The sequence below is a fragment of the Rhincodon typus genome, chromosome 24 (assembly GCF_021869965.1).
Source record: "Rhincodon typus isolate 14 chromosome 24, sRhiTyp1.1, whole genome shotgun sequence".
NCBI classification, from domain to species: domain Eukaryota; kingdom Metazoa; phylum Chordata; class Chondrichthyes; order Orectolobiformes; family Rhincodontidae; genus Rhincodon; species Rhincodon typus.
The window spans coordinates 46676393-46686357 of NC_063355.1; the positions used below are offsets into that span (position 1 = coordinate 46676393).

The 9965-nt window shown below is 39.6% G+C and overlaps 1 protein-coding gene across 1 annotated transcript in view; it reads left to right on the forward strand.

The window, feature by feature from the left end:
* Positions 1-9965, forward strand: part of dnah10 (dynein axonemal heavy chain 10) — a 218269-nt gene that overhangs the window by 39470 nt on the left and 168834 nt on the right. The window contains exons 11-14 of the mRNA XM_048611770.1: positions 3079-3273; positions 4697-4867; positions 6811-6987; positions 9287-9448. Coding sequence (XP_048467727.1) covers positions 3079-3273; positions 4697-4867; positions 6811-6987; positions 9287-9448 — 705 coding nt within the window. The remainder of the gene's footprint in view (positions 1-3078; positions 3274-4696; positions 4868-6810; positions 6988-9286; positions 9449-9965) is intronic.

Below are 9965 nucleotides of genomic sequence, written 5' to 3' on the forward strand. Positions count from 1 at the left end.
GCTTGCTTTTTCTTTCCGACCAAGGTCATAATATCCCTGGTCATCCAAGGTTCACATAAATTGCTGTACCTATCCTTCATTCTTGCAGGAATGTCCCACTCCTGAACTCTTATCAGCTGGTCTTCTCTTTTCAGATTTGTTCATGGGATATGGACATAACCAGTGTTTATTGCCATCTCAGTGTTCAGAGGGCAGCTGAGAGTAATGTGAGTCTGGAGTCACATGTAAGCCAGGTAAGGTTGGCAGATTTCTTCCCTCGAGGACATTACCACAATCAATGTTGGTTACATGGTCACCATTAGATTAGCTTTTTTTTAAATTCCAGAATTATTGAAATTATTGAATTCAAGTTTACCATCTGCCATGATGAGATTTGAACCAGTATCCCCAGAGCACTAACTTGGGGGTTCATAAATTACTCGTCCACCAAAATTACTACTAAGCAACTGCCTCCCCAGGTTCAATGTGTACAGTGGAGATAGTGGGGCCAACATGTGCAGCCGCGACCCAAACCCATTTCGAAATCATGCAATTCGTTCCTGCGAGAATGAAGGATAGGTACGGCAATTTATGTGAACCTTGGACGACCAGGGATATTATAAGAAAACGGAAGCATAGGTAATTTTTATGTATTTGTTAATTCTCTGTGCTTATCATCTATACTAACAACTGTCTATAAGTATCCCAGTCCCGTTGTTGTTGCTGTGTCAGTTCCTTGCAGTGCAGTGTCACCTGGTTAGAGAATGTAATTATAAAGCGACAGGTTTACAAAGGCAGTATTTGATTCTAAATGAAGAGAGGGACATACAAGTGAAAGATAATCTCTGCACTAGATTTTTAATGCATTACTCCCAATCTTCTACAAGTTGCTCATATTTCGTAAAGACAGGAACATTATTGTTGGTAATGAATAATGTATTATTATGCGTAACATAAGCCTGTTTATTTACTGTCACAAAATCCAAAATAATTAAATAGGCAAACCTGAAATTAATTGGAGTCTAATTGATATGCAAGTTTATGTTTTAGATTCAAAAATATTTATAAACTGTCAACTCCTTCCTTGTGGAGAAAAATGGTGAGAGATTTCTTTTTCAATACTTTTGTGGAGTGTTGTGGTGATTTGGTCAGATATAAAGGTGGAGAGGATTGTGGTATGATTAAAGCTTTGTTTCTTTTGGGCAACAGAAACCATTTTCTTCTATCCTATGCAAACTCCTTCTTTCCAAAAGTATCTTCTATGAGCAAGGACAGTTGTGACATGTCACATTATGATCTACAAGGGAGGTAACGAATAAGAAATGTCAATAATCTGATATTTTATAAGGGAAAGGACACTTAGATGTATTATTGCTGAACTGTTAATCCAGAGACCCAGATAACATTCTGGGGACCTGGGTTCGAAACCTGCCACGGCAGATGGTGGAATTTGAATTCAATGAATATCTGGAATTAAGAATCTAATGATGACTGTGAATCCATTGTTGATTGTCAGGAAAAACCCATCTGGTTCACTAATGTCCTTTAGGGAAGGAAACTGCCATCCTTACCTGGTCTGGCCTACATGTGACTCCAGACCCACAGCAATGTGGTTGACTCTTAACTGCCCTCTGGGCAATAAATGCTGCCTAGCCAGCAATGCCCTCGTCCCATGAATGAATAAAGGAAAAAAAAGACCCTCCACTCCCCGATTCTTTTCAATGCCACATTGTTGGCCAGGCCTTCAGTATCTTAATCTTCACAACTTCTCAAATTTGCCAGAGCCACCTGTGTATTCATACCTCTTTTAATATTGTACTTAAGATGAATTATTTCCGATCAAGCATTTCATGACCCCCCTAAAATCTTGTTCTTTGACTCACCATGCACCATGCACATCTCCGTGAAATGCTTTGAGACATTTTTCAGCATTAAGTGGACAATATAAATCACAGGCTGTCCTTGTAAGGAGTGGGTTAGTGTTTAAAAAACTGAAAATGGATGACACATGCTAATGGCATGGAAATACCTGGCAGCTTGCAGGGGAGCTGAGAAAACATACGAGAAATACAGCGGAAGGCCAGTGAATAGCTGCAGGATTGCCATAAACAAACAGGAGAAAGGAATATCTGGAAAGCCACAATAAAACAGATGCAGTATACACATTTTTAAAAATTAGAAACCATAAAATCTAACAGTTAAATTGACATAAGGAAGAAGTGAGAAGGTGTGTATATAGTCTTGCAAACCTGTCTGGTCATTTAATAAAATTGTGGCTGATGCTCAACTTCACTGTCCTGACCTATGCCTGAATTGCTCCTTTTCCTTAGAAATTCATATTCTACCTTAACATCAGGAATTATAGTAGGAAAAAGTAACACAAAAGGCATCATTAGAGATGATGGGAGGTGATGGCCCAGTGGTATAATCAGTGGGCTGTTAATTCAGAGACCCAAATAATGTTTTGGGGACCTGGGTTCAAATCCTGCTATGGCAGATGGTGAAGTTTGAATTCAATAAATATCTGGAATTAAGAGTCTAATGATGACCATGAATCCATTGTTGATTGTTGGGAAAAACTCATCTGGTTCACTAATGTCCTTTAGGGAAGGAAACTGCCATTTTTACCTAACAAACACCTCAGAGCGGTTCTGAGGAAGGGTCACCGGACCTGAAACGTTAACTCTGTTTTTTCTTCACAGATACTGCCAGACCTGCTGAGCTTTTCCAGCAACTTTGTTTTTTTGGTCTGGCCGACGTGTGACTCCAGACCCACAGCAATGTGGTTGACTCTTAACTGCCCTCTGGGCAATTAGGGATGGGCAATAAATGCTGCCTAGCCAGCGACGCCCTCATCCTGTAAATGATTAAAGAAATTAGACTATAACAAGAATTCAAGTTATACAGAGACATACATGCAGGTTTATTTTAGATACAAGGTAAGAAACAGTTGCTCTGCAGATTTAGAAAGTCATGACTAAGTAATAAGTGCAAATTTCATTGTCATGAAGAAATTTATTTTTCTGTTAATCATTATGAACATAACAGCAACACAGATTAAATAAAGAAAATCATCTAATGATCTTGTTAAATCAACAGATACGGGAAGAATTTTACAACATATTTGGGCCAGAACTGAAGGCTGTAACTGGAGACCCTAAGCGAATTGATGATGTAGTGAAAAGGGTTAATGATCTGGTTGTACCTATTGAGCAGTTATCCTTTGATTTGTTTAACATTCGTCATACCCAAATGTGGAAGGTTGTTATGGAGGATTTTGATACTCAGGTTCAGGTATAGTAACATTGGAAATACTTTTAATGATTGAACTGTTTCAACGTTTTAATGTTGAAATCTGCTTCATGTTAAAAGCATTAATATTTAAAAATTCTCACATAGAGGATTATTGGTATGCAGAAACAAGTAATTTTGCCTTTTTTTCAACTTGTTATCAAATATTTCTACGCCATATTTCATTGTTTTCTGGGGTGAAGGATCTGCACACACTTTTCTCATTTAAATTATGCAAATAGTCCTTCAAGGAAGTGGAAAATAATAATGGACCTTGCGCTGGGATCTCATGGGTTTCTACCAAAAATATTGCTCAGGTGATCCAATCTGCTTTGACTTGATTGGTTTTGAAAGGAAAAGTCACAGAACTGATTCTTCCAATTGCATTGATGCCATTTCCAGATGTGGAGGCCGTGTATGCTTTACTCTTCTTACCCTTTGCTCCAGGCTGCATGCCTGTTTGATGGGATATAATTTCATGGCTGCCAGCACCCCTCTTGTCTCTTAGTCAAGTTGCCATTTTTTGTGTGAGCTAGGACACCAGGGACTGATGAACTGTTTTCCCTTGAAAGACTTCGCAGCTGAATCCAATCTGGTCTCTCATCTGAGGCCCGGGTTCAAGTTCCACTTACTCCAGAGGTGTGTAATAACATCTTTGAACAGGTTGATAAGAAAAGTAGGTTAAATAAAGAAAAAGATAATTATGTGTATGAGGAAAGAAAAATCATACGTTTGTGTGTGAGAGCACTTCTGGATTTAAAAGAAAAGATCAACACACGCATGGGCTGCTATGACACAATGGTAGTATCCCTACCTGTGAGCCAGGAAACTCGGGTTCAAGTTCAAGTTCTATGTGCTCCAGAGATGTGTAATAAGATGTCTGAACCAGTTTAGAAAATATTGATAAACGCGCAAACCGTTCAATACAACCACTGAACAATAGTGAGCATCCTGGATGGATTTCTGTGTTTCACTTTGGGTGCTGAAGCTGGTATAATCTCACTATGACTCCAGTTGAGGTTATTGAACTCAATGGGAATTGAATCTATAGCCTAGTCCATATAGCCAGACAATTCAGTTATCTACTGAACTATCAAGCGATAATTTTATGGCACTTTGATAGGGAATATAGAATAGCTGGACATCAGTTGGCCCGCAGAACCTGATATGATTTTTTTTTTGTTTCTTATTTTTGAAACTTCAAAACAATTGTTATATTCCAACTGAGAGCAGCTAAGCCCAGCAGAGACTGAGATTGAACCTGGGCTTTTAGGCCTACTTGTTTCAACCCCATGGGGCATTTATTGGATGGACTGCTTAGAGTCAGTGTTGTAATGCAATCCATTGACTTCTACAATGCCATTTCTTTATAAATAAATTTAATTAATTTAGCAATATAAATAATGTTGCTTCATTGATTTTGTAGTTAATTGAAGGGGAAGCAAAGAACTTTATTGATGAATCATTCAAGAACCTTCGCTCTGCAGAAGCAGCTTTTGACATGTTGTTGAGATTTAAGCATATCCGCTCACGTGAAGCTATCAACAAACAAATGATGCGAAAGTTCAATGATATTTTGTCACAGTATTCGAAAGAGGTATGCAGGATTCATTATGATTTTGCCCAATTAAACTCCGCCTGAGCTCATCAGCTGCTAAAATCCTTGCTCATATCTTTGTTATCTATGTTACATGTAGATGAATTATTCCATTTCTGTCCTTCCACCTTCTGCCTCCTGTGAACTTGAGGTCATCCAAAAGTCAGCTACGACCACCCTACCTTACACCAAGTTACATTCATTCATCACCCATGTGCTTGCTGTCTTATATTGATTTGTGGCCTGTCAATGCCTCAATCCTTCTTTTCAAATACTCCCATGACCTTGCTTCTCCCAGTGTTATCCCTAATAGAGGCAAATGTGGAGATGGGTGTGCAAGAAAATTCTCACTGCCACCTGATGTGCTGGTTTGCCAACCCAGTCTTGCCCTAGACTGCTTTCACATAGGTGGATCAGAATCTGCAGAGCTACCAGTCCAAGTTAAAAGCTGAATTTTCAAGTTAGCTGGTCCCCCCTTGAAGCGTAAGAGACTTGGCCAATCAATGCTCCAGGCATGCTTGAGGCCCTTCCCTCAAATGAGTACAGGGAATTATGCTTTTACTCAAAGTTAGTTACCAAGAATGTTCAAAAGAAGCAATATCATATTTAAGTCGGATCATAGTGGATGGGAATCTGGGACTGTAAGGTTACCATAGCCATGTTCTCTCTTACCATTTCTTGTCAATATTTATGGCAATAAAGCTTGTTAAAGTTCATTCAGAAGAGTGTAGAGTACATCTTTCTATGCTTTGTTCCTCCCTGCTGTGGCAGTAAAGTCGCCCCACATGAAAGAGAAAGAAACAGAAATTGCTGGAGAAGCTCAACAAGTCTGGCAGCATCTGTGAAGAGAAATCAGAGTTAATGCTTCGGGTCCAGTGACCCTTCCTCAGAACACCACATTGGAAGAGATTCCACTTGACAATGGTGCTCCAATGCCAAAAGATATTCTTAATTTAAAATGTTTAAAATATTGAAGAGAGGGTGCCTCAAGACAGATGCACCTTCTTTCTCCCACCTGACATTCAGCATGCTGCTTCTTGCGAGCAGCTGTTATTTAGTTTCCACCTACGAGAGCACAGCTGCTGTCCTAAATTGAATGTAAGCCTTTTCTTTGGCTATTAGTTGGTCAGTTTAGGGAAAGTCACTGCTGGGTCACTGTGCCCATACTGTGCTGGGTTATGACCAGCATTCCCTCTAAGCAATAACGTCTAGTTCTGAAGGTAGCTGCTGTGCACAGACCTCAGAGGACCACATAGCCAGAAAGAAAATTAGAGGGAAAACTGGTTGTGCCCCCATTAATCCCAACGTTGAGGGTCTCAATGCAAAGAGGAACATCCTGCCCTCTTTTTAATTCATGGGATGTAAATGTTGTAACCTTGGCAAGCGTTTATTGCCAATCCCTAATTGCCCTTTGAAAGATGGTGGTGAGCTGCCTTCTAGAACTACTTGAGTCTTTGAGGTGTAAGGATACTTACAATCATTTAGGGTGGGGGTTCCAGGGTTCGACAATGGAGGAATGGCAATACACTTTCAAATCAGGATGGTGTGTGGCTTGGCGAGGAAATTGCAGGTGCTAGTGATCCCCTGTATCTGCTGTCCTTCTCCTTCTAGATGGTCGTGGTGGCAGATTTGGAAGGAGCTCCCTGAGGATTTCTCCATTATCTTTGTGCCCCTCCATGTATTTCTTGTGGGCAGGCATTCCTGGACGATAAACTCTGAATTCCTTCCCTGAACATGTCCATCTCTTATCTCTTTTTCCCTTAAGATACTTTTTAATACCTCACCTGATAATGATTAAGGTTTTGGTGCCTGTCTTAATATCTCTTTATGTGGTGCAATGTTGTATTTTGCTTGATTATGCTACAATGAAGCCTGGGATTTTATAATGCTAAGGTGCTGTATAATTACAAGCTGTTGTTCTAATATGTTGTCTATTGTTATAGCTTGATATCATGAACAGCCTGTTCACTAATAATGCTAATAATCCTCCTGTGACCAAAAATCAACCTCCTGTTGCTGGGGCCATCAACTGGGAGCGTTCTCTCTTTCACCGGATTAAGCGCACCATTGTTCACTTCCAGGAGATGCCCGAGATGCTGGCTAGTGATCAGGGGAAAGCAGTAAGTACATCTTCTGACTTTGGACTGGGACATTTAAAGGTGCATCATTTATTGCATAAATCAATACGTTTCAACCATTGTTGCTTATTGCAAGGTAATAGTTTATAGAAGATATCTTTGCTACAGATTTACTTCAGTTAAATTTGCAGTGTAGCATGTAGCATGTTGTAGATACCACTGGGTCAATTATCAGGTACAGAATGTGACCAGACATGGAAAAACTTTATTTGCTGCACTAGTTAATAATCATGACTCTAAAATTTCAATGTATTGATTTAATCTGGAGATTATGATTCATAATGTTAGCATACAAATGTTTGACAAGTTTATATTGAAATATTGTGCTGTTTTCCTCAGCTTTTAGCCTGAAGCTTCCCAATATGCATGCGTAGTAGCAATCTTAATATAAATTTGCTGGTTTGCTATGCCTTCTTCTAGGCAGCTTATTGATGTGTTTACACTGGGGTTAATTTCAGGCACCATGAGGTTAAACCAGCAGGAACCAGTAGTTCATGTTCTCTTGAATGAGAACACAGCAATGAAAAAGTGAATGCTGCGCTAATGTTCATAAGGATCTCTTACTGTTGCTAACTGAAGATGAATCTTCCTTGGGCTCAGAGTGGGGTTGCAATTCTTTTTTAAAGCTTGGTGGAGTTCATTCTTTTAAATCAGGTACACAATTGCTTAGACTATAGAAATGGATTAGGAAGGATATGCAACCTTAGTGGTGCCTACTTAAACTGGTACATCTATATGCCCTACTCTCCATGAACAACTGAAGGGTTTCTGTTACAGTTTATTATGCTACAAGGAGAATTTGTTGCTCGTAGGTTCAGTTTCATAGGCACTGTGATATTTATTATGTTGACCAGTGACCACTCTTCCTTCAACACAGAGTTGTACAGTACAGAAACAGACCCTTTGGTCCAACTTGTCTATGCCGACCAGATATTCGACATTAATCTAGTCCCATTTACCAGCATTTGGCCCATATCCCTCTAAAACCTTCCTTTTCATATACCCATCCAGATGCCTTTTAAATGTTGTAATTGTACCAGCCTCCACCAAGTTGTCCCTTAGGTCCCTCTTATATCTTTCCCCTCTCACCTTAAAACTATGCTGTATAGTTTTGGACTGCTCCAACCCAGGGAAAAGACCTCGACTATACACCGTATCCATGCACCTCATGATTTTATAAACCTCTATAAGGTCACCCCTCAGCCTCCAGTGCTCCAAGGAAAATAGCCCCAGCCTTTTCAGCTTCTCCCTATAGATAAAACCCTCCAAATCTTTTCTGAACCATTTTAAGTTTCACAACATCTTTCCTATAGCAGGGAGACCAGAATTGAACGCAGTATTCCAAAAGTGGCTTAACTGATATCCTGTACAGCCGCAACATGACCTCACAACTCCTATACTCAATGCACTGACCAATAAAGGCAAGTGTACCAAATGCCTTCTTCACTATCCTGTCTCCCTGGGACTCCACTTTCAAGAAACTATGAACCTGCACCCCAAGGTCTCTTTGTTCGGCAACACTCCCCAGGACCTTACCATTAATTGTATAAGTCCTGCCTTGATTTGTCTTACTGAAATGCAGCACTCTCATTTATCTAAAATAAACTCCATCTGCCACTCCTCGGCATATTTGCCCATCTGATCAAGGTCCCGTTGTATTCTGAAGTAACATTCTTAGTTGTCCACTACACCACCAATTTTGATGTCATCTGCAAACTTACTAACCGTATCTCCTACGTTCACATCCAAATCATTTATATAAAGGACAAAACGCAGTGGACCCAGCACTGGCCTCCAGTCGGAAAAACTACCCTCCACCACCACCCTCTGTCTCCTACCTTCAAGTCAATTTTATATCCAGAAGGTTAGTTCTCCCTATATTCCATGTGATGTAACCTTGCTCACCAGTCTACCATGCAGAACCATGTCAAACGCCTTGCTGAAGTCCATATTGATAAAGTTCACTATTCTGCCTTCATCTGTCTCCTTCGTTACTTCTTCAAAAAATTAAGTTAGTGAGACACGATTTCCATGGGGCTTAAAGGGGCTGCCGGTAGATGACTTGTCCTTAGAAAGGGGAACCACTTCAGTCAAGTCTGAACTTATCTTTGTTTAGCATTTTTATCTAATATTTATATATTTGGTAAAATACATTAGATCTATAAAAGATTTGTGATGAGCAGTGCTTTAACAGTACACTTGTTAGAGTTGAGCATTCTCTATAGCCTTTATTTTATGAAATTTAAGGAGAAATCTAAGAATGCATTTTGTTCCTTTATAGGTCAAAGCAAAATATCTTGAAGTTGCAAAAAGGATGAGAGCGTATGAAGACAAGTTGTATGATCACTGGCAAAATGAGACTAATATGAAACTGCATCTTTTGTTAAAGCAAAGCCTGCTTAAAAAGTCAAATTTCTCTTCCACCAGTTTGGGAAGTTATGTTGTTGTTGATCCAGTAAGAATGGAATTTTGTTTGTTTTGTTTATGATAAGACTAATCACTCAAACAAGTAAATGTAAGAAATATGCCACCACTTCTTGAGAATTGATTGTGGAATGGAATGCAGTGAGTTAACACAATATTATTTCACAGTTACGTCTTGAGTTTAAGTGAACTGGTAATTAAACATCAATCCTTTCATCGGAAATAAATTGCATATGCTGCAGTTCCTGCAGGAGATTTCAAGTTCTGGCATAATACAACTCTCTATGTTAACTGAACAGATTTGCACAGGATAGCTTTGTGCCTTTTGGCCAATGGTAATGTCACTGTTTGGTTATAGTTGAGATGTACTGCTGGAACAAAGAAAAACACCTCATTTCTGAATAGAAAAAGATAGTAAAAACAGCCGATGCTGGAGTCTGAGATAACACAGTGTGGAGCTGGAGGAACACAGCAGGCCAGGCAGCATCAGAGGAGCAGGAAAGCTGACGTTTCGGGTCGGGACCCTTCTTCAGAAA